At 41.6% G+C, this 27988-nt stretch overlaps 1 protein-coding gene across 7 annotated transcripts in view; it reads left to right on the top strand.

The window, feature by feature from the left end:
• ZNF454 (zinc finger protein 454) overlaps positions 1–26557 on the top strand; it is a 49515-nt gene extending 22958 nt beyond the window's left edge. For 2 of the 7 annotated variants that reach the window (XM_082620357.1, XM_082620356.1), the window contains 4 exons: positions 4812–5445; positions 7385–7511; positions 7915–8004; positions 22410–26557. In XM_082620357.1, coding sequence (XP_082476483.1) covers positions 5413–5445; positions 7385–7511; positions 7915–8004; positions 22410–23743 — 1584 coding nt within the window. In that variant the 5' untranslated portion in view covers positions 4812–5412 and the 3' untranslated portion in view covers positions 23744–26557. Of the gene's footprint in view, positions 1–297; positions 371–3204; positions 3408–3613; positions 4391–4811; positions 5446–7384; positions 7512–7914; positions 8005–22409 lie in introns of those variants that run through there. The other 5 variants (XM_082620358.1, XM_082620359.1, XM_082620355.1 and 2 more) reach the window with 5 other exon arrangements.
• Positions 26558–27988: the final 1431 nt, after the last annotated feature.

The raw sequence follows: 27988 nt of genomic DNA, 5'->3' as shown, positions 1-27988 counted from the left end.
AACAAATATAGTCTTTGAGTACATAGGATTCAAATACATCTTTGTGTTGTACTCTAACTATCAAAGTGGAAAGGAGAAGAGGCTGAACACTAACAGACATGAAAATTTGACATATTAACAAAATCTTTGCTACTCACAACATATTCAAAACAAAGAGAAAGATTTTATAGATCTATAGTTATGAGAGTAGTTAAGGCAATTTCATTTGTTTTATACACATTTAATAAGTGCTAAATAGGTGATAAATATGATTAGGAAATCAAACTGCATAAGATAGTCTTTGTTTTGTTTTTCAAGGGCTGAACCAAGAAACTGGCAGTGGGATGGGAGAGGAAAGGAAGAATTCAAGCAATAATAAGGCAGAATCTAGGTAATGTAATCAATTAAATGTGAGCACTTGAATTTATTTGGGTGGATGGGTGCCATAATTAAGAACACAAAAAGTTGACTGGCTATGTGGGGCAATGATCAGTTTGGTCTGGGGGTATTTTATGAGTCTGTGGGTATCCAAGTGAAGATTCCTGATAGGCAGTAGAATAAGTAGAAGGGGCAGTGATAAAGGATTTTCTGGGAGTACTGTCTTTGAATGCAGTAAGTGGAAGGCGTCATCAGTAGAAGCTGAGGGGAAACAACAGGCAAAAGAAAAATGAAAAACAGAAAGAAAAATCAGGAGAAGGTGGTGGCATAGAAAAAAGAATTTTAGCATAGGGATAGGATATTTCATATTTTCAAATGCCACAGAGGATTAAAGTAAGGTAAAAATAGAAAATGGCCTTTGGTTTGGTTATTGATAACCTCTGTAAATTTTAGTGGGTTGAAGAGTGACTTAAAGATTGAAAAGGACTTAGTAGTTTGAGAAAGGAGAGATTTAGGAAGATAACTAGAGAGAGATTGTGGTTGAGAGAGGGTGTATATATCAGAAGAGCTTTTGGCTACAAATAATAGAAAGCCCAGATAACAATGGCTTACAAGCAAATAGGGATTTGTTTTTCTCCCGTAACAAATCTGGAGGTGGTTGGCATTGGTTCAGACAAAATAATTCAATGCCTTGAGTTTCATGACTTTTTCATCATGTCACATGATATGGCTCCTATATAGCTTCATGTAAAATATCTGCATTCAGAGCAGGAAGAAAGGGGGTGTGTAGCACCAGCAACATCTGTGCCTTTTATCAGAAAAGGTTTTCCCAGAAGCCCCTCAGGAGACTTCTTCCTAAACCTCACTGATCACAGCTGTGTTGCATGGAGGCTAGGAGCAAAGGAGGCTGAAAAAAATAAGTACTTAGCTCTTCCAGCCTCTATAGAGGAGGTAGGCAAGGAAAAGGGGGGATTGAGAAAGGTGTTGATTTAGCCAACAAATAATCTGCCAAGAGCATTTGTATGATTTAAAGTAGAAGAACTGAGCATGTTTATCACTGCATGGGAGAGTCTGAAGGTGCAGAAAGGAGGAGATGTGCAGCTCAAAGTGTGAAAATAAGATTTGGGGCACAGGTGGAGGCTCCAGGGATCTTTTTTCAACAGGAGGAAGGAAACTTTCCACTGGGAGAGGTGGAAATCAAGAAACGATGGGTACAGAAGATATCTGTGGGTGGCAATGGAGGAGGTTCCCCATGGACTCTGAGTGTTTGGAATTTGAGCAGTTTGGTCTCTTTGGGCTACAGGACCTCTATGGAATTAGAAAAGGCAAGGACTAAGGAGGAAGGAAACACTGAATTAATTGTAACCTCAGAAACTTAAGATTTTAAATAATGTCTCTCGCTTGCATCCAGCTTCTTCCTTTCTCTTCATGTATTTTCTTGTTCCCCACCTGATCTCAAGAGACAGAAATGGAGGGGAAGAGGGAGGCAGAGAGATGGGTAGAAAACAGATGGAAGATTATAAAGAGAGCAGCAAAATTAAAGGCTCAAAAGGAAGGCAGAAGACAAGGGGGAGAGGAAGAATAAAATGTATTGAAGCCTAAGATGGATGCAATAACCCCAAACTGGTAAAATATTAACACTTAGAGGGAGCAGCAGGAGAAATGGGTCAGATAAATGGGTCAGTAGAAGGTTTCACTACTTTTTCAGGAGTTTTGGAAGCTTCGGGCCCTTGTATGTCAGTGCTTAGCCATTCTGGGCAACAAGTCAGGAGGAAACTTCTGCACCTTTCCTCTATCAGCAGGGGCAGGACTCCTGGTCCCACTTACTAGACATGAGACCTTGGGCAAGGCACTTAGTATATCACTGTCTCAGTTTTCTTATTTGTTAACAGTGCAAACCTCATAGCTTTGGATTACATTCAATACTAATGTAAAGTGCTTATGAAAGTGCCTAACACATATTTAGTGCTCAATAAATATTTTATTATTATTATCCTTATATATCTGAAAACAGAACAATATCCAAACTCCTTAGCATGGCATCCACAACCCTTAATTATCTTAGGCTCTCAAAGCAAATGCCTTGTACGAAGGTGATATAATTGTAGGAGGCTCTCTCTTCCCCCCACCCCACCCCCACTGGTGTAATAGCCTCCTAACTGGTTTCCCTGTATTCCCTCTAGCCGCACCACAGCCTGTTCGCCCCACAGCGGACCAGTGATTCTGTCAAAATGTGTTCAGCCAAGCCACTCTTTTGCTCAAACCCCTTCGATGGTTTTCTGTCACACAGAGAATACGTGCAAACTTTTTACGATGTCCTTCAAGCCCTCTAATTACCCTTCCAACCTCCTCTCCCACTCTCCCTTGTTCACTATGCCCTCTCCTGTCACACTGGCCTTGCTAAACCACAGGCTCACCAAGCACACTTCTATCTCTGGTCAGCATTTCTGTTCTCTTCCCAGATATGCACATGGTTTCCTTCCTCACTACATTCAAATCTCTGCTCAAATGTTACCTCCTCAAAGAGAACTTCTCTAAACGCTTCTCAAAACACCTCCCCACCCCTGTCACACTCTAAACCGTAACACAGCCTCAATGTGTCATCACTACCTAATCAATATTTTCTGTTTATTGAGTACCCCCTCTGGTAGAATTCAACCTGCATAAGTTCAGGGTTTCACTATTTCTCCAGCCCCTAGAACAATGCCTGACACATAAAGGCTCCAAAAGTGTCTATAGAATGAAATCTTCAGTAAAACCCAAAACAATGCCATAGTGCCACGTAAGTAAAGTCACTGACACCGCTCACTAAGAGGTCCGTTCTTGGCTTTTTTTCCCCACCGACAGTTAAAACTCTCTCATCTTTCCTTCCCGCGATCCGTGAAAATTCAAAGGCAACTAAATATCTCCAGTTGGATCTTTGTATATTTTATCTCATCCTTGCCCGCCTCCGCAAAACACTGTCCACAAAAATAAATACCACCTCTCTAAATACCACCCAGTTGTACAAGACAGCCTTGGCATCCAGCTCCTTCCTCGTGATAAGTCGTGGAGAACCAAGTTTATTCTACCTGTCGACGTTCTCGCGCCGTGCCCTTGGTCCCGTGGCCACCACTCTGGTCCCGGCCACCACTCTGGTCCCAGCCACTATTCGCTGGGTCCTGAACTGCCGCAGCAGCCTCCTCACTGGTCCGCAGGCCTTCAGCCCGCACCTCCGTCCTCCCGGTCCCCGGGCCCCACTCATCGCCCGAACCACGCCCCAGCCCGAACGCCAGGCCACACTGTTGGCATTTTTTGCATCCCCGTGGCCGAGGCACAATCCCGCTGCCTTCTCAAGTCATCTCCGCGCGGTCATCCCTCAGGAATGCTCCTTTTCGACTTGTCGCCTCCTGAGTCCTTGGGGGCCGTCCTGGATCAGCTCTACTCGCCGGATCAGGTGCCGCTTCCTCGGACTGACCTTTCTTATCCCTTCGTTAACTTTTCGCTGGTCTCTGCCTTCCCTAGTCTGATCCAAACGGAACCAAATCCTCACGTGCGGGTTAGCGCGCGGGTGGTTACCTGCCTAGGGAACCGTGACGCCTCCGCCGAGGTCCCTGGGAAATGTAGTTTCTGCAAGGAAACCCCCTTGGCCTGGGGGGGTGGGGGGTGGGGGGTGGGGGTGTTGAGCGGCGGGGCCCTAATCTGCGCAGGCGCGCAATATCAGTTTCTACGCCCGGCGCTGGTGCGGGCGCTTCCCGCCGATTCGCCCTCTGGGAAGTGGAGTCTGCGAAGCAGAAGCGCTGCAGCTCTCTGACTTGAGGGAATCCGGCTCGGCGGGTCTCCCGGCAACGCGCAAGCGCAGTTCGGATCCGGACTGCAGACTCCAGCTCATTGTGTTCTGCCTGCGATGTGGCGGTGGCGGTCTCGCGCCGCGGGCAGAGGCTCCTCGAAGGGCAACGCAGTGTTGACTAGACACGGTGGCCGAAGCCGCATCGGGAGAGCGGGAGCAGCCTTGGGGTGGTGGAGCCCGGTGGGAAGGGCGGATGAAAACCGAGTAGGTCTGGGTCGTGGTCCGTTCTGAAAGACGGTAATCTGATGCCCCAAACTTCCCGGGACGTATGACTAAGGTTTGATTCCAAAGACAAAAAGGCCAGGTGTGAGCTCTCGGGTTTAGGGTCCGAATCTGCGGGTGCATGTGGAAAAGGATGCGGTCAGGGCCTCTGGCGTGTGTTTTGGAAACGACTCCGGGAAGCCCATTTACGCTCTGTGGTAGATGCTCCCGGTGTTGTCCGGATCACAGTATCCGGAACTCGCTGAGGCCGGGTCAGCAGCTGCGCAGCCCCTGCAGCTGCTTCCCAGGGGACCTGGCAGAGGGCGGGAGGGTGGGTTGTACGATTAACATGCGTGGCGCCCAACGCCCACTCCTACCCCCACCCCGCACAAATACACTGCTTCTCTCCCACCTTTGACTCCAGGTCTCCCAAACTGGGCGCCAGAGAAGGAGAGGCCTGAGGCCAGAGAACGGCATGGCCTTGAGAGACGTCTCGACAATGAAAATCCAGCCTTCTTAGCTTTTTTCTAGGAGAAAGAAGACGACCCTCCTTCCCTACTTCTTTCACTCCCCGCCCCAGGATTAGGCAGCCATCCAGGCAGGAGACACACTTTTCTTGAGATCTTTCAGCATAATTTAAGGGCAAAAGGCTGGAGGGTGTGTAGAAAGTGTGAAAACGGGCTGGAGGATGCTTTCTTCAAGAAAAGTCAAAGTATTTAAATACAGAAGGGAAGATAGGGAGGATCTGACTCAGATTGCTAGGGGGAAAATTGGTGGGGGGTGGTGGGAGTAACTGCAAGGTGAGCTATTCCCTTTACAGGGGAGGCCATCAGAAAGACCCTCCAGGAGGAGAGAGGATTGGGAGCAAATAGGGACTAAGAATTCACTACCTGGAGTACTGGAGGATTCCCAGGGTGTGAATGCTCAAAGCCCCACTCTGGACTGCTGTGTGATATCTTTTGACCCAGTCCTCTCCTCATAAACAGTAGAAGGTGTTACCAGCCTGAGTCATCAGAGAAGAAGGAATGGCAGTCAGGTGCCTGCCAACCATGGTCCAGGTGAGTGAGGGATTGCTGTGGGCTTCCCCCTCTAAATTGCCTTAGGAGATTTGAATGTAGTGGTTGAAGAGGGTGGGCCTGTTTCTTTCCCCTGACCAGGAGCTTTTCTCCCAGTCCAGTCTCACTCAGGAGCCTGACCCGTTCCTGCCCCGCCATCTTGGGCACATCCTGGTGGGTGTCAGAGCTCAGGAACTTGCTAAATCTCACCTAAGTGACGCAACTGGAAGTGAAACCCAGGTTGGTCCAAAGTGGAAACCTGCACTCTTTCCACTAGCAAGTAAAATAAGGGTCTAAAGTGGTAAAGGCAGTACCTAACATGGCAGTGATAGAAGAGAGAAATTGGAATGCTTTCTTAGAAAGGTGGGATTTACTGGGCTTTTTAAAAAAATTATATTTGGCTTTTTACTTCAGAGGAATATTGGGTACAAATGAAATCACTCAAGTGGTATGTTTTCAATTTCAGTAAATTACTGAAAAGCTTTGAGCAGTGCTAACTTCTTTAGAATAAGGGTATGGACTCCACTTTGAAGGAGACAACATTCATTTGAGTGTACAAATTCTGATGAATTTGGTAAATTTGTTCTAACTCATTCACACTTAAACCTGTCCAGGGCAGGAATCTGTGGCAGAAATCACTGGAAAGGCTGAGCAGCCGATTGAAAGTGCCGTGTCAACCCAGTCCCAGCTCACTGGTTGCTCACCCTTCTCCTTGGTTTCTAGCTTGTCCTTTAGAACCCATCTCAGGCACCACTTTTGTTTTGAAACCTGTCTTCATGGTGCCAGTCCACTGTGATATTTCTCTTCCCTAGCCTTTTCCTCAAATTCATTGTTGGTGTCACACAATTACCTTGTGTTTACAGGCTGCCATAATTTTGGTTGCCATTCAGCAGACCTGTATTAGGGATGTAAAATGTGCCAAGTATTAGATCTATGCCCATGACAGAAAGGTGAACAATGGTCCCTGACAGATTGGTTCATGGGTTCAGTCCAACAAATGTTCCTTGGTTCAGCCTACTTTGTGCAAGGCTCTGGGTGCAGGTAACAGAAGCCTAACTCAGACTACCTTAAGCAAAAGCAGGCCTTTATTGGAAGGATACTGGGATATTGCCCAAAATCCAAAGGCCAAAATGCACCTGTACTTCAGCTAGGCAAGTGGGGTCTAGAATAATCTAAAAGTCCTTTCTCTTGGACCCTTGCCTTTCTTCTCTGGGCTTCTACTTTTCTTTCTCAGTTCACAACAGCTCTCTTGGCCTCTCAGCCAAGAATTTCCACAGAAGGTACTAGTTGTGACCAGAGGGAACAAGGTCACATTGTCCAGAAGGACTGTTTCCATGAGAACTGTGTATGTGTGTTGGGTTCAGCTGAAGAAAAGCAGGAGTTGCTGAGTAACACATTTGTAACAGGTGCTGGGTACACGGGCCATGTTCTAGAAGACATGATGGGAAGACAAGGGAGATGTGGAAATGGTCCATAGCTTCTTGGAGTTAACAGTCCAGTGGGGGAAACCAAAAGTAAACCAAAACTCAGTAAAGTGGGACAGTGCTTGGATAGCCCTGCACAGGTGAAATGGGAGCAGTTGAGGAGGGGTGCTGAAGAGGTAATGCTGAAGCCAAGACCTGGGTAGGATTGGTCATGGGGGTGGGGGTACAGGCAGGGCTGTGCAGATAGATGGAGATGGGAGAAAATGTTTTGGGCAAGATGAACAGCCAGTGTGAAGTCCCAGTGCTGAGGAGGCCTGTCTTCTCCACAAGGTATTTTTCTTCAGGGGAACGAAGTCTGATAAAAGCTTGACCCCTAGGAGACCCTGAGGAAGTGCTTCCCTTGTCACAGAACACCATCCCCCTTCTGTGCTAACAGCCCTGCAGAAGGTCACAGCATTTCCCAGAGAGTCATGTGAGGGAGTAGCCACCAGTCAACGGGGATGGGTTTGCCCTTACAGGAATCAGTGACCTTCAAGGATGTGGCCGTGCTTTTCACCCAGGATGAATGGGCGCAGCTGAGCCCTGCTCAAAGAGCCCTGTACAGGGATGTAATGCTGGAGAACTACAGCAACCTGGTGTCCCTGGGTAAGTGGGAGCCTCTGAAGGCTCATCTTCATATTTGGAGATTTCTTTGGGACCCTTCAACTGGTTCCATACAGAAGTTTGGGTTGGGAGTGAGTTGTTCTGAGGATGTTATCTCAGTGCCTATCCTTTGTGTCCTGGGCACAGGGCTCTTTGGAGTCTTAAGTGCAGATGTCTCAAAGGTGACTAGAGGTCGAATCCTCCCTCCCTTCCAGCAGAGAGAAAGACGGGAATGGATTCTCTGTGTCAGGCCCAAACCATCTTTTCCTCCTTCTGGGAACTGTTGTCTACCCTGGACCCTTATCAGGTCACCTTTTCCAGGAAGTTCCACGGACCAGATCTCATCCTTGCAATGATTTTATCTCTGGTATGAACAGATATGGCCCTTTTTTTCCCTCAAAAACAGGACTCTTAGGACCCAAGCCAGATATGTTTTCCCAGCTGGGAAAAGGGGAAGAATGGATGCCGGAAGACTCCTTGGGAGACTTCTGTCTTGGTAAGCATCCTGCATGTGGGAGGCATTGGGAGGAACACAGCACGTGCGCCAGGCCTGTGGACTGAGAAACGAGCATCTTTTCCCTTCATGTTCACCTCAATACCTCGTTGCCATATTTGTCCCCACGTGTATGTGGCACTCCTTTCTTGTGGCAGTTTGTGCCTCCCTGGATCCTCCTTCCCGTGATTTTTCTTCTCTATTTGGCATAGATGGACAGCTCCCCAGTGTGCTTGTGTGTCCTGTTGTTCCCTTCAGCATCTGACCGTGCAGTCTCTGCTCACACTTCTCCAGTGAGGAGGAACAGCATGGGTTACACACAGCTGAGCAGCTTCTGGTCCTCAGGGCCAGTCACCATGTGCCTACTAAGGCAGCTCTTCTAGCTAAACATTGCACATTTCTTCAACCACCTTCGTATTTGTTCATCCACGTGTACCTACATTCAGCATTTAATTATTCTCCACCTTCTGCTGGTGCTGCACTGGGCTGTAAGCACCATACGAGCACAGCCAGATATTTTGCCTGTTTTGCTGTATTGCTCATGCCCAGCACAGTGCTTGGCACCTAGTAAGTGGCAAAGACTTGTTGCCTGGGGATACAGAGAACATGACAGTTTAGTGGCTGTTACTTGTTTTGAGGAACCCATTGGATCTGGTAGCTTAAGCACAGGAGCAGGGGTGCCTTTCCCTAAACCCCCCAATGTTTTAAAGAGCTATTGGCATATTCAAGACATTACATTTCACTTTCTGCCAGCCTTTGGCCAACTGTAAAATATTTTTAAAAACCTTTTGTTATTGATTTTTCACAGGAGCCCAATGAAGTAGGCAGGACTTTATATCCTACAGTAAGTAACTGTTTACTGGAATGTCTAGGCTCTAATCTGTTATGGAATTTATATGTCTTAACTCCAAAACTCAGTTATCAAAAAAATCTTTTAACTTACTCCAATAGCATTCTGAATTTGTATGTTCTGTTACACCCAAACTAAGGCATTTTTAATATTTCACTCAGTATTATATTATACAAGCAGTGTTATAACAAAAAAAGACAAGGGATGGGAATTAAAAGAAATCAATCCACTGTCCCAGTACTCTGGCCTAATAACATCATTTATTCTTCCATTATTCATCACTGACACTAATTCTTTATTGCACTTCTGAGGGGGGATTGTGAAGATGAAAGGGACTTTTATGCCTAGAAGGGATTTTATAATCAGGTACGAGTAATGACATGAAAAACCATGAGGTCATGGTTCAGTCCTTCCCAGATGCCTTTCACAAGCCTCTGTTCCAGCACCTCTTGTTTCCTGGACACCCTAAGCTGTGAGCTGATTCACGAAGGATGATTAGTGGTCAGCCAGTCAGACATGGAAAGAAATCTTACATTTCCCAATAAACTTTTGGGTTTTTGTGTTGCTGTTGTTTGTTTGTTGGGGTTTTTTTTGTTTGTTTGTTTGTTTTTTGGCTGTACCACGCGGCTTGCGGGATCTTAGTTCCCCAAACTTAGTTCCCTGACCAGGGATTGAACCCAGGTCCACAACAGTGGAAACACAGAGTCCCAACCACTGGATCGCCAGGGAATTCCCCCAGTAAAATTTTAGTAAAGTTTTATAGTTGTTCCTTCAATTTCCTATTAAAGTTATAGTTCTGTTTTTTAATAGAACTACCTCCTTATTTTTCAACTGGAAATTGCTGCTGTAAAGAAGCGGTAGTCATTTCCAAATATTTATTCCCCTTGTCACTCTCCAATTCTTATTCTTAAAGTGTTCACTGAATCGTTTTTAGTATAGTTTTTTCTTATTTCTGTTTCACTTCTTAATGACTGGCTAGGACTTCAAAAACCATGTAGAACAATGATAATAGGTTTATCTCTGATTTTTCAAAGGATCGGATCTAGAACTTTTCCATTGTTACATCAATCACTCTTGGTTTAGAAAGACACTTAATTTTAATAATAGTAAGAAAAAGTCCTTCTGATAGCTTTCTTTAAAAATTTTTCTCTTCCCTGGGCCATGATCTAGTGTAGGCAGGGAGCTGACATTTGAGCCTCTGTGGGTCAGCACTGTGCTGGGTGATCTCCGGGGATTTGTTAGCTGCCCCATTTCAACCTTATAGCCTGTGAGGCAAATATGATTAACCCCACTTACAGAAAACCCAGAAAACTGAACTTCAGGGTGGTTAACTAATATCAATGTATTTAATGTTGCCATTTTGTTGCAAGTCAGGATGAGGGTTAAACCAGTGTGACCCTCAAATGGTGTCATTTCCCCCCCCCTTCTCCAAAATAGCTTTAATTCTACAGAAATTGTTTACCCAGTAAACCTAAAGAAAATGGCCTGATGCCTTAATTTGAGTAGTTTGCTAATAACTTTTTACATTTCTTCCTTATTTATTAATCTGTTTAGTTTCTTTTTGTTATATCAATTGTATATTTTGCCCTTTAGCTTTAAATTATCTTTTCTTGAGCCATAAAATGTATTCATTTACAACTGCACATGGTATTCATCTATAATTTTAACATTTTATATTATATCCTCTTTCTCATTTCCAACTTTATCAGTGTTTTTTTCCTCTAAAATTTGTTGAGACTTTTTGTAAAGAACCAGCTCCTATTTCTCTTACATGTTATAATTTTATTTCGACACTTAGCACTATCATTTCCTTTTTTTACTTAAAGCAAATATATTTTGATACTGTAACCCTATCTACAGAACAGAATATATAACATGTTTGAACAGCCTGAAGAATGGGCAGACACCCTCCATACCCCGCTCTCCAGCTGAAGAAACAGAACAACGCTGCATATGTGAAGTTCGATGTGCCCCTCCTCATCAGATCTTCCTCCTTTCATACCAGAGAACCACTAGCTTGAATTTTACATTAGCTCCTGTGCTGCTCTTCTTGCTCTTTACCACATTTATCCATAGCTCTGAGCAATATTGTTTAGCTTTGCACACTTTAAAGCTTGATATATATGTATTGTCCTATAGATACCTTTCCACAGCTTGCATTTTTTTAAAATCCTTGTTGAGATGTGTAGCTCTAGTCATTTTTAACTGCGCTTTGATACTCCTTCAATGGCTATACCTTTATTTAACTGTTTTCTTGCTGATAGACCTGTAGGTTGTTTCCAGACGTTTTGCTGCTTTTTGAATGATGCTGACCTGAATATTCTTTTTTTTTAAATTAATTTATTTATTTAATTTTGGCTGCATTGGGTTTTCATTGCTGCACGCGGGCTTTCTCTAGTGGCGGTGAGTGGGGGCTACTCTTTGTTGTGGTGCACGGGCTTCTTATTGAGGTGGCTTCTCTTGTTGCAGAGCATGGGCTCTAGGCGTGCGGGCTTCAGTAGTTGTGGTGTGAGGGCTCAGTAGTTGTGGCTCATGGGATCTAGAGTGCAGGCTCAGTAGTTGTGGCACACGGCCTTAGTTGCTCCACAACATGTGGGATCTTCCTGGACCAGGTCTTGAACCTGTGTCCCTTGCATTGGCAGGTGGATTCTTAACCACTGCACTACCAAGGAAGTCCAGACCTGAATATTCTTGTACATACTTCCTTATACACATGGGCCTTGTTTGGGAATTTCTTTAGGTGTATTCATAGGTGTAGAAATAGTGGGTTTAAGAGTATATACTTCTTCAGCTCTGCTAGATGGTCCCAGATTGCTGATTAAATTAGTTGATCCAAATTATACTAATAGTTGATGCAGGTTAGTTGATGTTACTTTGGCAAGTAACAGGAACTTAACCAAAATTCCTAAGAAATGGTATCTCATTGTGGTTTTAATTTGCACTTCCTTGTTTACTGGTGGAGTTGAACATCTTTTCATATGTTGATTATTTGTGTTCTGTGACATATTCTTCATCCATTTTTTCTGTTATAGTTTATCTTTTTCTTATTCACTTGTAGGACTTCTATATATAATTAGGAATTGAATACTTTTATCAGTTAATATGTGTGCCAGTCTATAGCTTATCTTTTCTCTTTCTTTACTAGCAGAAGTTCATAATCAGTCTTTGTCTTAATGATCTTTATCTTAGTGTTTTCTGTGTCCTGTTTAAATAATGCTTTCTACCCTTAGATCCATAAGGGAAGGACTTGGTCATGTTTGCTCTTGTATCTCAGCTCACCAGGTCCCAGTATGTATTTGTTGAATGAAAGCATGAATTTTTTCTAATAATAATTTACTTTTGTCTTTTTTTTCTGTATAAATCTTATCAGAGGTTTGCCTTTTTAATAAATTTAATAAATAATTTTTGACTTTACTGATTGTTATCTTTGTTTATCTTTATTTCATTAATTTTTGCTCTTCATTATTTCTTTCCTTTGACTTTTTTGGAGCTTATTCTGTCCTTTTTCTTTATTTTTAGTATTAAATTTCATCACAATAATGCATTTAGTTTAACAAAACTACAATGTTTATTATGAAAACTGATGGCCTCTTATCCCCCCTTATCCCCATTCTCTCCTCTTTAGAAGTAACCATTTTCTCTTCTTTCAGCTGATTATTTGGTATATTTGTTTCCATGTCTCCAAGGAATGTTTTTATATTGCCACCTCTTGACTTTTCAGTTTTAGGCATTATTTACTGAATTCCTTCTATAAAAAGTGAGGATTAAACTCAACTCCCCGACTATTCGTCTTACTACCTTTTCCATTCCCTGTCCTCCCAGTAGGGTTATAGTGTACTTAATGGTCAGAGAAATAGTCATTGTTTACATTCTGAAGCACTCTTCACAGCTGATCCATGAAGTAAATCCTGGTAACTTTTGCTTTTGCTTTCCTAAGCAATGTTTCCCAGGGTTCATTTAGTTTAATTTAATTTAATTTAATCTCAGACCTTCTCTAGTTGTCTGCATCTCGATTTCAAGATTTTTAGATCAGAAGTCATTCTGACAATTTCATTTTCCTGGAAAAGTCTCTTCTGGAGCCATCTGACCTGCTCCATTCTGGAACGGCAGGTGCCTAGCTGTCATCCTCCTGCAAATCCCGTCTTTCCCGGCCTGCACGTCACACATCATGCTTTTTCTTGGCTTATCTCTTCATTTGCACATGTCTTCCAGTAGCTTCCTAAGAAAGGATGCACAGGAATAAGTTTTTGGTAACCTAGCAAGTCTGTAAATGTCTTTTTCCTGCTGTAACACTTTCTGGATAGTTTGACTAGATAGAATTCAACACTGGAAATCTTTTTTCTTCAGAATTCTGAAGACATTGCTCTGTTGTTTTCTAGACCTAAGTCTGCTATTGAGAAATCCAAAATCTTCAGGTTCTTCATCACTTGTGACCTGTTTTTCCTCTCTGAAAGCTTGCGTGATCTCCTCATTTACTCCAGTGTTTCTCAGTAGTGTACCCTGGTGTGCTCCTATATTTGGATCCACTGAGCATTGGTAAGCCTTTCCATCTAAATTTCTGCCCTGTGGATCTTGGACATTTTCTTCTAGCATTTTTTAATTTCCACCTACAGTTTTCTCTATTTTCTCTTGGTGGAATGCCTGATACCACCTGGACTAGTCTTCTAATTTTATCTTTTTTTTTTTTTTTATAAATCTTACTGTCCCCAGTAAGGTTTCCTTTTTTTTTTAAAATTAATTTATTTGTTTATTTTTGGCTGGGTTGGGCCTTTGTTTCTGTGTGAGGGCTTTCTCTAGTTGCAGTGAGCGGGGGCCACTCTTCATCGTGGTGCGCGGACCTCTCACTGTCGCGGCCTCTCTTGTTGCGGAGCACAAGCTCCAGACGCGCAGGCTCAGTAGTTGTGGCTCACGGGCCTAGTTGCTCTGCGGCATATGGGATCTTCCCAGACCAGGGCTCGAACCCGTGTCCCCTGCATTGGCAGGCAGATTTTCAACCACTGCGCCACCAGGGAAGCCCTAATTTTATCTTTTTATTAAAATTTCCATCTTTATGTTTTTTTTGTTCTACTTTTGACAGGTTTCTTCAGTTATGTCTTCCAGTTCATCTATTGAGATTTTAAAAATATTTTTAATCAGCTTCATTAAAGTATAATTTACATGCAATAAAATTCACCATTTTAAGTGTAATATTTGATCCGTTTTGACAAATTTATCACCAAATCAAAGGAATAACATTTTTTGTCATCTCTAACCAAAAGTTCCTTCTTACCTCTTTGCAATTAATCCCGTTCCCTGTCCCCAGCCCCTGGCAACCACAGGTCTGCTTCTGTCACTGTGAGTTTACTTTTCCAGGATTACTTTTCCATTGCCTAAAAATAGTTGTTTCATTTTTTCCTTGGTTTTCTAATTGTTTATGGTGGGAATTCTCTGTTGAGTTTTCAAATTCTGCCATCCTTTTTAATTTCCGAGAACTCTTGTTTTATTTGTAAGCTCTTATTCGTGTTTTACAATTGTAATATCTTACCTCTAAAGATAATGATTTCCCAAAACACTTTCATCTCCCTTTATAGGCACTGTGTTCTCAAATCTTCTCTTTGATTGTTTTGGTATCTCTTTCTTGTTAGAGGCTTTCCTCAGTTGGGAGAGGGAAACCTTCCAGCTCCTCTGAGTTGGGGAAGGGATCTGAGGGCATAAAGGCTTCATAAACTGACCTTAATCCAAAGCTCCTTATTTTATCCACCCCCACTCTCAGATGTACTTGATAGTGCCAAGTCTTGAAACTTTTGATGATTTGGAGGAAATTAGGTCAGTTTCTGGTCCCTCCCTGGGGGTGACCTCTTGACTACATTGTATAGGGTTTGGATCATTCTACTTGCATGCCTTGTTTGATACCCTAGAGTTATCGATATATAGTTTAAAACCATACTTTTTTTTTTAGTGTGGCCCAGTGCAGCTACAGGTACTGCTCCTAATTCAGCCCCCATAAAGTGACCTGGGCCCCAATGAGAACTGACTCTGAGGGTCGAGTCTCCCCATCTCAGTTCATCTTCAGCGTCGGGAAACCAGCGTGTGTTTGACCCCCTCTTGATAACACAATTAGATGAGTGTTTTCCTGTAACACAAAACATTAAAAAGCCAATTTTCTCATATATAGGTGATAATGTTTTATGATCACAATCAAGAAAAGGCTTTAATAAACATAGCTATCTAATAGCTGCTAGAAAAGAAAGCTAGCAATTGGTTGTTTTTATTGAGCCAAATTATTATTTTTGAAAGCCACTCCCAGATTTTTAAAGTAAACTTTTATTGAAGTAATACTAACACAGGAAAATACATAAATTATAAGTGTACAGCTCATCAGATTTTTACAGTATAAATACATCTGTATAACCAGCACCTATATCAGGAAATAAAATGTTCCTAGAACACCAGAGATCCCCCTCCCATCCCCTCTGTTTCTTTTGTCCTGAAGATAATTACTACCCTGATCATAGCTTTGTTTTGCCTATCTTAAAATTTTTTATAAATGGAATCATATGTGTCTGTTCTTTTGAGTCTGGCTTCTTTGCTTCCACAGTGTATTTGAGATTCATCCATGTTGTCATATGTAGCAATAGTTGGTTCATTCTCATTGAGGTATGATATTTCACTCTGTAAACCTACCACTACTTATACATTGTACTGTTGCTAGACATTTGGTATATTTCTGGCTTGGAGCTATTATCAGTAATACTGGAACTATTATGAACATTCTTGTACATCTTTTAGAGAATGTACGTTATACATTTCTCTTGAGCATATAGCTAGGAGTATATGTTCATGAGTAGGCAAGCTTTTTTTTAATTTTTTTTTTTTTTTTTTTTTGCTGTGTTGGGTCTTAGTTGCAGTGCATGGAATTCTCTGTAGTTGTGGCGTGAGGGTTTTCTCTTCTCTAGTTGTGGCGCACAGGCCCCAGGGCACGTGGGCTCTGTAGTTGTGGCGTGGGCTCCAGAGTATGTGGGCTCCGTAGTTTGCAGCATGCAGGTTCTCTAGTTGAAGCATGTGAGCTCAGTAATTGTGACTTGTGGGCTTAGTTGCCCCGCAGCATGTGGGATCTTAGTTCCCTGACCAGGGATCGAACCTGCGTCCCCTGCATTGTAAGGTGGATTCTTTACCACTGGACCACCAGGGAAGTCCCTGCAAGCTTTAATAGACACTGCCAAATAGTTTTATTTTATTTTTTTTAAGCTGTACTCAGACCTCTCACTGCTGTGGCCTCTCCCGTTGCGGAGCACAGGCTCCGGACGCGCAGGCTCAGCAGCCATGGCTGACGGGCCCAGCCGCTCCGCGGCATGTGGGATCCTCCCGGACCAGGGAACAAACCCATGTCCCCTGCATCAGCAGGCAGTCTCCCAACCACTGCGCCACCAGGGAAGCCCCAAATAGTTTTTTTAAAGTGGTTATACCAGTTTATACTCCAGCCAGCAGGATATGAGTGTTCCATGTCCTCTTATATACTTAGTATTGTCATTAAAAATTTGTTTTTCACCATTCTAGAGGATATATGGAGTATCTCATTGTATCTCAACTTATGACTGATGAAGTTGATCATCTTTTTATTTTTTTATTGATCATTTAAATATCCTCTTTTGTAAAGTATCTATAAGTCTTTCCCCTATTTTCTATTTAGTTGTCTAATCTTTCCTTACATTTTAGGGTTGTACATTTGGGATTTGATCCTCTGTCATATAGATACATATGCATTATAAATATTTCATACTTTGAATAATGGTGTTATTTGGTAAACAGAAGTTCTAAATTTTTAGGATAGTCCAATTAATTGGGGTTTTTCTTAAAGTTAGTGCTTTTTGTGTCCTACTTAAGACATTTAATGCCATGAAGATCTTCTGTGTTTTCCTTTATTCTTTTGTTTTTCATATTTAGGTCTACAAAATACATGGAAGATTTATTTTCATTATTTTCCATAAAGGTATTCAGTTGACCCAGGATCATTTACTGAAAAGACTATCTTTTTCCCCATTGTACTGCAGTGTACCTTTGTCATACATATGGTGACTGCATGTGCATAGGTCTGATTCTGGGTCTATAATCTGTTCCGCTGGCCTGTTTGTATACAGACTGGACTTCCTTAAATGTTCAGAAGAATTCACTAGTGAAGCCATCTCTGCTTGGAAATTTCTTTGTGAGAAGGTATTAAATGAAAGATTCAATTTATTTATTAGATGTAGGACCATTCAGATTTTCTGTTTCTTCTTGCATCTATTTTGATACACTATACCTTCATAGAATTTAGTCTTTTAATTTATTGACATAAAGTTTCCTCATTATGCTATTATCTTATAAATCTCTTTAGAATTTGTCTTGATGTCACCTTTATTATTCTTGATAGTGGTAATATGTGCCTTCTCTCTTTCTCCACTAGTCTTGATAGCGGTCTATCAATTTTTTATTGTTATCGATTTCTGTTATTTTTATTATTTCTTTCATTCTCCTTTGTATTTAATTTGCTATTTTTCTGATTTCTTGAGATTGATCATTGATACAGATAGATAGATGTACATTTCCTTCTAACCATGCTGTAGCTGCCTTTTGTAAGTTCCATTTCATGGTTCTATTATCATTTAGTTTAAAATATTTTCTAATTTTTGTTTTGATTTCTTCTTTGCTTTATCAGTTATTTAGAAATGTATGGACTAGTTTTAAAATATCTGTGGATTTTCTAACTGTCTTTTTGGTATTTTATTATTCATTTCTGGCATAATTCCACTGAGTTCAGAGTACACATTCTGAATGATCTCTGTCCTGTGAGATGTGTTCATACTACTTCACATCCCAGTATATGTTCAATTTTGGTAAATGTTCTATATGCACTTAAATATGTATATTCTGTCATTGTTGGGTATAGTATTGTAAGTATATCATTTAGATCAAGTTTGTTTATCTTGTTATCAGATCCCTTATTCTTAATGGTTTGATTTCTGAGTTACTGAGAATGGTATGTAAACATATTTCACTATCATTGTTAAGGTTTCTCTATTTTTCCTTTTTATTTTCTCAATTTTTACTTTATACATTTTGAAGTTATATTATGTGAAAATGTAGATTTGTTATATTTTCCTAGATAATTGAACCTTTTGTTAATATGAACTATCTTAAAGCCTGTTTTCTCTAATATTATGAGATTTGTCTGATATTAGTATAGGTATACCAGCTTTCATGTGGTTAGTGCTTGCTTGATAAATCCTTTTCCATTCTTTTCTTTCCTTTTATTTCTGTATCTATATTTTTGATATTTCTCTTCTGAGTGCCATATAGTTGGATTTTATTTTTTTAATCCAGCCTCACAACCTTAGTTTTTTGTTTTTGTTTTTGTTTTTTTTTTTTGCGGTACGCGGGCCTCTCACTGTTGTGGCCTCTCCCGTTGCGGAGCAAAGGCTCCGGACATGCAGGCTCAGCAGCCATGGCTCACGGGCCTAGCCACTCCACAGCACGTGGGATCTTCCTGGACTGGGGCACGAACCCGTGTCCCCTGCATCGGCAGGCAGACTGAGCCACCAGGGAAGCCCAACCTTAATTTTTTAATAGGATAATTTAGACTAGTTACTAATATGTATAGGATTGGTCGTCTGCTACTTCATTATTTAATTTTAATTTTACTCACCTGCTTTAAGTCTGTTTTTTTTCTTGTCTTCTTTTGAATCAACTATTTTTATAGTTCCATATTCCAATGAGCTTGTATCTTCTTTAACTAGTCTTAAAGTTAAAGACTGTATGAGCTAGTATCTTCTTTAACCAGTCTTTTATTGGTAAGTCTAATAAGTAAAACCAGCTTATTACTATCCAAAATAAATAATTCCCAGGCAATGCTAATAGCTTAAAACAATTCTATTTTCTTTCTTTCATCTTTTGTGTTATTTTTGCTATGTACTTTAATTATGTATATATTTTCAACCTCTTAATACATTATAATTATTGTTTTGTGCAATAATATTTTTATTTTCTCTTTCCATTGCCTTTTCTTACTTTTACACCCGGGATTATCTTTCTTCTGCCTGGAACACTCCTTTTATTTTTTTTTGATATGGGCCTGCTGGTGGCACAATCCCTGTTTTTATTTGTACGGAAATATCCATTTCATATTTACTTTTTTGGGACATTTTGTTTCTGTTGGGTTCTAGTTTAGCAATTATGTTCTTTCAGCACTTCAGATGCTATTTCATTGTCTTCTTTTTTTTTTAGACAATTACAGAGCTATTTTTATTTATTTATTTATTTATTTTTATTTATTTAATCTATTTTTAAATTTTTGTCTGCATTGGCTCTTCATTGCTGCACGCAGGCTTTCTCTAGTTGTGGTGAGCAGGGGCTACTCTTTGTTGCGGTGCACGGGCTTCTCCTTGCCATGACTTCTCATTTTGCGGAGCACAGGCTCGAGGTGTGCGGGCTTCAGTAGGTGTGGCATGAGGGCTCAGTAGTTGTGGTTCACTGGCTGTATAGCGCAGGCTCAGTAGTTGTGGTACACAGGCTTAGTTGCTCCATGGCATGTGGGATCTTCCTGGACCAGGGCTCGAACCCATGTCCCCTGCATTGGCAGGCGGATTCTTAACCACTGTGCAACCAGGGAAGTCCCTATTTCATTGTCTTCTGTTTTCCCTTGTTTTTGGTTGAAAAGAGAGCTATCAGTTTTATTTTTTTCTCTTTTAAAGGTAATATATTTTTTCTCTCAAGGAAATTTCAAATTAGTCTTATGTTTTCAGTAGTTTTACTATGGTGTACCTGGTGGATTTTCTCTGAATTTATCCTGCTTGGAGTCTATAGTGCTTCTCAAATTCATTTTTCAACCTTTTTTAAAAAAAATAATGTTTTTGCCCCATTCTTTTCCTCCTCCCATTCCAGAGCTCCAGTCACACATGTGTTAATAAATGTTTTCACCATGTCTTATATGTCTCTTTAAATTTTTTCCTCCAGGTTTTACCATGGATATTTTCTGCCTATGTATTTTTTTTAGTTCATTATTCCTCTCTTCTGCTATGTCCTATATACTGTTTCTTAAAATATTTATTCAGTTTATTTATTTATTAAAAAAATTTTTTTGTCTGTGTCGGGTCTTTGTTGTGGCATGTAAGATCTTCTTGTTGCAACACAGAGGCTCTTCTTTGTGGCACGTGGGCTTCTCTCTAGTTGTGGCGTGTGGGTTTTCTCTCTCTAGTTGTGATGCTTGGGTTCCAGAGCACGTGGGCTCTGTAGTTTGTGACACATGGGCTCTCTAGTTGAGGCGCGCACTCTCAGTAGTTGTGGCGCACAGGCTTAGTTGCCCCGTGGCATGTGGGATCTTAGTTCCCTGACCAGGGATCGAACCCCTGTCCCCTGCATTGGAAGGCAGATTGGACCACCAGGGAAGTCCCAATGTCTGATATACTGTTAAAGCTATCTATTGAGTTCTTAATTTTAGTTATATTTTTCAGTTCTAGAATTTTCATTTGATTCTTTGGTTCCAATTCTCTGTTAAAGTTCTCATTCTTATCTGTTTTATTGAACATGTTAGCCACACTTATTTTTAACCCCATGTCTGATAATTTTGGTATCTGAGTTCTGAGGGTCTTTCTCTATTGTCTGTTTTTTCTCTTGATACAATAATTTCTTAGTACTCCTGGTACTTTTTGACTGAATCCTTGACATCATGTGTGAAGGAGTGAATAGGCTCTGGATGATGTTATGTTCCTCCAGAGAATATTTGCCTTCCCTCTGGTAGGCAGCTGGAGTACAAGCAAACCACCTAATCCATCCACCCAGGGACTCATTAGCTGGAGATTGGGTTGAATGTTTATGAAGCTTTACCTATCTCTTGTTTGCCCTTGCTGCTAGGTTGTAGCCTTCCAGGAGTCCCAACTGAGAGCTTTTCATGTTTACTCTGACCACTGTTCACCCCACAGCCCCCCCCTGAAGGTCCTGAACTCCAGTTTTTGGCTCAACAGTAGTATAAGACTATAGAGAATTATGAATTTCTACTTAGCTTAGTCTCTTGCCCTGAGAAGCTTAAGAATTCAGCAAATTCTCTGATGAAAAAAACACTGTTAGGATCACCTCTATATTTCCCTTCTATCACAAATATTAGACTATTAAGTTGACCTCAAGTGATATCTGATGACTTCAGACAGATTTTTTTTTTCAATTCAGATTTTTCGGGTGTTTTTTGCAAGAATCTGGTCTTCCACAGGCTACTCTGTGAGGTCCAGAAGCAAAAGTCAGTTCTTAAAATTTTGAGATTTGGCAAAACTGGTGTTTAACTTTAAGCATTCTTTGTTTTGAGCAAGGATATATTATTCTAAGCTCACAAGGATTTTAGCCTTAAAGTGCACCTGTTTAACTTTCTTTTCCAGGTAAGTACAAGGAGTTTTATTATTATTATTATTATTATTATTATTATTATTATTATAGCTATTTATAGATTTTCTGGAGTGAGTAGGAGAAAAAAGCATTGAGGGAGGCTTGTTCTTGATAGGCTTTCCCAGGAATCTTTGCATCATCTGTGTTAGTATCAAGTCCTTATCATTGCATTTCTTAGTACAAAGTCTTAAATAGACAACACAAAAGACAGATATTCACAAATACGTACAGAAAACTAGTATACATTCAGAACTCTGCTTGTTAATATCAGGATACCCATGAGACCAAGTGAGACTGTTGTTGAGTAAGTGTGGAATTTGTTTGTGGGGAGAGAAATCATTTTGTCAGACAACTCATGGGACCTTGGCCCAGATCCCAGTAGCAGAGTCCCATTTCTAATGACCAGTATACTCCTTTCCCCAAATTCAGGGCCTTGCTTCCAAGACATACTGGATATATCCTGGCAGATTTGCTGCTTTGTTCCTATTTTTTTATGCTCACATATACATCCTCATGGTACATTTTCCTTATATCGATGTCACATTATTCATATAGGTTTAAAGATGTTGCTTCCTCACTGGTAGCAGGAGGTTCTAACTTTATTAGTAGGTATCAGTGTTTCACAGGCTCTATAGTAGCTTAACTTTTTATTTTCCATCTAAATGCTAAAATGAGTCTATAAAACATAAATGCTGGTTTTAGTAGTTACTCCAAAGCTGAACTTTTTTCCTACCAAGTATAGACCTCTAGTTTCAATGGTTTCTTAAGGTCACATCTAGGTTATTTTAAAGACTATATCACTAAAACAAATAAGGTACAATTTTTTCTTATCTGTTAGCATAGTGTGGTCTTACAGGTGTTTTTGAGGCTTCAAAATTCAGGTAACTTCTCTGTAATCACAAAGAAAATAAATATTGTACTCAGGATCCCAGCTCAGCCCTGTGACTTCTGAATGCCTGCTCCAAGCTCTCCTGCTTCATACATTGTATAGTTGTCAGCCCTTTCCTGCCATGTCCTCTGTTCACCTCTTCTCCCTTTTCCTGTTTTATCTTCACTTCAAGAAATCTTCAAAATTACAACCTCTCTGTTAGCATTATAAACAAGGTCACGTTCTTATCCCAACTAGATGTTTTACTAGGATAAAACAGACTTAATTTTTGATGTCTTTCAGATTGGATGACTACACCTGTGAGTAAGAAATCAACCCTCAAGGCAGATATTCCTGAAGGAGAATTGGGTCAGTGGATGATAAAGGAAAGATTCACTAGAGATAGTCACTGGAAATATGATACACTGTTGGAATGGCAGCATGGAAGCCAGGAGATAAAGTTGCAGCAAGTGATGCTAGCTCATGAGAAAACTTCACCTGTGGTTGGTGACCAGAAATGTGATGAATCTGAGAAGCACTGCACCACGAGCTCATCCTTTGTTCAGAGTCAGGGATTTCAATCTAGCAAAAAAGCCTTTGAGTGTAGTGAGTGTGGAAAAGTCTTCACTAAGAGTTCAACCCTCAATAAACATCAGAAGATTCATACTGAAAAACTTAATGCAAATCGGAAAATTCTTATTAAAGAGAAGCGATATGAATGTAGAGAATGTGGAAAAGCCTTTCACCAGAGCACACACCTCATCCATCACCAAAGAATTCACACTGGTGAGAAGCCGTATGAATGTAAGGACTGTGGCAAGGCCTTCTCAGTGAGCTCCTCACTTACTTATCATCAGAAAATTCATACTGGAGAGAAGCCTTTTGAATGCAACTTATGTGGAAAAGCTTTTATCCGAAACATACACCTTGCCCACCATCATAGAATACATACTGGAGAGAAACCTTTTAAGTGTAACATATGTGACAAAGCCTTTGTGTGCAGGGCACATCTTACCAAACACCAGAATATTCATAGTGGAGAGAAACCCTATAAATGTAATGAATGTGGGAAGGCCTTCAATCAGAGTACAAGTTTTCTTCAGCATCAGAGAATTCACACTGGGGAGAAGCCTTTTGAATGTAATGAATGTGGGAAGGCTTTCAGGGTGAACTCTTCCCTTACTGAACATCAAAGAATTCATACTGGAGAGAAACCTTATAAGTGTAACGAATGTGGGAAAGCTTTCAGGGATAATTCATCCTTTGCTCGACATCGGAAAATTCATACTGGAGAGAAACCTTACAGATGTGGTTTGTGTGAGAAAGCCTTCAGGGACCAATCAGCCCTAGCCCAGCATCAGAGAATTCATACTGGGGAGAAACCTTATGCATGTAATATATGTGAGAAAGCATTCAGTGACCATTCAGCCCTCACTCAACATAAGAGAATTCATACTAGAGAAAAACCTTATAAATGTAAAGTCTGTGGGAAAGCCTTTATCCGAAGTACACACCTGACTCAACATCAGAGGATTCACACGGGAGAGAAACCCTATAAATGTAATAAATGTGGGAAAGCTTTCAATCAGACTGCAAACCTCATTCAGCATCAGAGACATCATATTGGAGAAAAGTGATATGGAAGAGCTTTGAGACTAAGTGTATTAATTATTGAATGCAAGAGAATTTCCATCCTACAGAATAACCATGAAAGCTTACATGAAGATAGTCATTTTATTTACTGAGAGTCAAGGTTCACAGTAGTGTGGGTTTTGAGAACTTAAGAATGGCAAACACTCCTCATAATTCAGAACTGCCTCAGTTGAATAGTCTGAATTAGTCTGAATTACCAAGTATCAGAACCAACATGGACCTTCATTAACAACAGAGAAATTAGTTGCCCATTAAGAGAAATTGTAAAATTGTAAAAATTGAGAAGCACAAGAACAAAAACAATAAGAAAATGGTCTGTAAGCATTTTACCATACTTGATTCTCTTATACAGGAGGGTTTCTACCTTTAATGGAACCCTTTATTTTCCTCACCCCCACCGCTTACACCCAGTGTAAGGAAAGTGCAGTCACCTGTGCACTGGCCCAGGAGTTACTTAATTTATGCTCCCCACCTTCTGCTTCAGACCACCTTTTGTCAGATTTCCCTGGTTCGTGTGTCCACTGGCTTCTTACCTGTATTCTTCTCCTGGGACAATTCATTTGAACCGCGTGTCCCTTTTTGATTTAGCAACTCCTAACTGATAACATTACGTCACTTACTACCACCCAGTTTGCCCTTGAAGACGGTGGTGATCTGACCTCACACACAGTCCATGATTCTGGATGTTGCTCCAAACCCAGCTTTCAGAACTCAGGACCCCTATCTGGAAGGCAGAGGTTGATAAAAATTCCTGAGTTACCCAGTTCCCCTGGGCTTCAGTTTGACTCTGACCCTCGAATAATCCCTAAAGTAGGGGCTTAATCTGTGCAGACATTCCCCCCGCCTGTTGTTCTGCACTGCAGTTACTCTACACACGGCAGTCAGGGGCATGCTCAGCTTCAGGTGTGACGATCCCAGCCACCTAGAGATGTTCTGGGCACTGCCACTTCCGTGACTTGCCATTTCCTGATGTGCATCTGACAAGGGAGGTTAGAGCCTGAAGGGAGTTGTCAAAATGCTCTCACCTACTTTTTCCCTTGGCTGGGCAATCCTCTGTGTCCACTGCATTAGCGTATATTTGTTACTCCCAGAATATTGAACTGCTGCATCCTGGTTCTTGCCCTGCTTTTGTCTACTTTTCTGAAGGTATCAACTGTGTTCACAGAAAACACAGAGAGCTTTGAATTTCTGATTTTGCATTTGGAAGTGGCCATTTCCTGTCCTCCACCTGGGTATTCCACCACTTAAAGATTACCCCGTTCTGACAGTGGTAAGCAGCATGTTGAGTAATTCCATGGAGTAGTCAACAGCACCATGACATTCTCTGGCAGGGGCAGTGTCCACACCCAGAAGTCTGAGTAATACTCTAGTCCTGCAGGTACAGTTCCTTCACTATCTTTAATTCTTCAGTGCTATCAGTAGAAGTCACAGATAAAATAACATCTGTGTCCCTTCACACACAGCCTCTGGGGGCACCTCCCCTTCCCCACCACAAAGAATGTGGATCCCGCACTACTGCAGACTGGAACATGCTACAGCATGAAGATGGAAGAGCAAGTCAACTGTTGTCTGGGAAGCAGTGTGACAGGTTCCTGGTCTGTGGAAGTACTCTCTATCAATTTGGGCAACTGCTGGCCCCTACGAATGCTGCACCTCAGCTCCAAGTTACAGGAGAGGATAGTCTTTCATGGTGGAATCAGGACTTCAGGTTGAACATAGACTTGGAAGCTTCCAGCAGCTTTAAATACCCAAGTTCTCTAAATTCAGCTCCCACCTAATAAAGGCCACTGGTGTGGGTAGGCATCTCCTGTTAGATGATCAGCAACTCATCCTTTCTTCCCTATTGAGCTTCAGGTGAAGCAGCATTTCAAGAGGTTGCTTGGAACTCTCCATGCTCTGGGCCCACACATGTTCATCTGCAGCCTTACATGGCTGGCAACCCCAGATTCTACAATAAACTTGGAAAACTGCTCACTGCCACAGAGATCTGCCTTCAGTACTATTCCTATGGCCCGCCTTGTCCTCACTATTACCTCCTTGCCTTGAATCCCTCACAAGGAACATATTTCTCAGCTAACTTTGTTGTTCCTTTTGTTTGTTTTTAATGAGAGCTGCTGCCCCTTGGAATGTGCTTGCAGTTGGGCTAAGGCCAAGACTCATCCCAGTGGCAGCTCCAGCAGCTGTCCTTCCACCAGCATTAGTGCAGTCTGAAGGCCCTCCATATGATTACACTCCACTTTCCCTGAGCCCACCACTGTCAGGCTTGGGTCTTCATGAAATTAGACATCTGAGATGCCTAGTCACTCATCCCTGGCTGGGGAGGCAAAAAGTATATGGCCTATTAGAAATGCCTGAGTCAACTTGGATATATTTATGATAGTACTGTTCATCTGACCAGACCATTAGCAGTGGCTTTATTATATTATGCCATATGATTAATAGCTTATGGTATGACCTTCTCAACTAAGTGAGCCAAAATTTGCCTGGGTGCTATTTCATACTTTTTAAATCTGAAGTATGTTCTCCACACTGGCAGTCTGACCTTTGGCTTAACCCCCCAAAAGTGCGTTTTTGAGAACTCTGAGTTAAAGTCCCTCAGCCACCTTTTCTTCTGCCAGCTGATCTGCATGGTATTAGACAAAAGTTGGGCAATTATTTATTTTTTTAAATTTCTTTAACATACTTTATCTCATAGTACTTTTCGCAAATACCTTGTTATAGAAAAATTCTAAAGTAATGTAGATAATATTAAGCTTATATTGCTGAATTAGTTTATAAAAAATATATTCATATGAATTGTCTTATCTGTGCCTAACAAGAATTAAGCAATTATTGACAGGGACTTTTCTCTACCCCAACCTCCTAGGAGGAGCAGTTCATTCTGCACCTCGCTTTTCTAGTTTTACTGATAGACACCGTGATAGAAGATGAGGACCACTGTTTGGGACACTCCAGGGTTAGATGGTAATGTGCCATCCTTAGCACATCCAGCCCATCCCCCACTACTCCCTACTGGCACAAACACTTCCCAGCACACCCACGACTATGCCATCTCAAGATAACGGGTCTGGGGCTTCCCTGGTGGTGCAGTGGTTAAGCATCTGCCTGCCAATGGTGGGGACATGCGTTCGAGCCCTGGTCCGGGAAGATCCCACATGCCGCGGAGCAACTAAGCCTGTGTGCCACAACTACTGAGCCTGAGCTCTAGAGCCTGTGAGCCACAACTACTGAGCCCGTGTGCCACAACTACTGAGTCCGCACACCTAGAGCCCATGCTCTGCAACAAGAGAAGCCACCACAATGAGGAGCCCGTGCACTGCAAGGAAGAGTAGCCCATGCTCACTGCAACTGGAGAAAGCCCACACTAGCAACGAAGAGCCAACGCAGCCAAAAATAAATTTTTTTAAAAAGTGGGGGGTGTGGGTAGAGAGAGTTGGGAACCATGTGAGCAAGATGAGGTTGGATGGGAAGAGGCGAGACCACACAGCCGGACCAGCCTGTGTGATGAGCTTTGGCAGTTTAACACAAAGGAAGCTACTGCCAGGTTTTAGCTTTTGCATTTCAAACTTCTAAGCTACAGAGAGTTGCCACTGATATATAAATTTTACTAGAGCATAAAAGATTGTAAATTTTTCTGATTTTTTTCTTTCCCAATTAATTTCCCTTGTAATGAATAAGAAATTCCAAAGTTGGAAAAACTACTTAACCACCTAAAGTTCAATTGCTAATTTATTGCAGCAATATACCTTAACCAATGTACAGGGTTGCTCTCTGACACAACCCTGATTATTACCTGATGTTATTTTATAATTTCTAGCTCTTAGATACAAAAAATAAAGAATTATAAATATATTTTCAGGCAGGCATATGCCAGATTCCCCCTGGTAAGTTGCCCCAGCCTCCTGACCAATCTTTCTGGTGCGGTCCAGTCCATCTTCCACTCCAGCAACCAGTGACGTGTCCACCCTACAGATGGTGAGGTCCCACCTGCTTAAAAGCAAGGCCTTCAAGACCTTTCACAACCAGATCCATGTAGACTCTCCAGCCTCATCTCCCTACCTTACCCTGCAAAAATGGAACTGCCAGTAGCTCCTGGCATGCCAGATTGGGTTATCATCATCTCTTTGTCTAGTTCCCCAAGAAGGCTGTGAGCTAATGTTAAGAACTTGGCCCAGCACCCAACTCAAGTTGAGCACATAGTGATGTCAACAGATGTGTGTTAAATTAGT

The sequence above is a fragment of the Mesoplodon mirus genome, assembly GCF_964341445.2.
Source record: "Mesoplodon mirus genome assembly, chromosome: 5".
NCBI lineage: Eukaryota > Metazoa > Chordata > Mammalia > Artiodactyla > Ziphiidae > Mesoplodon > Mesoplodon mirus.
Note: the sequence above shows the minus strand (reverse complement) of the source record. Positions and strands in the feature narration are given on the sequence as shown.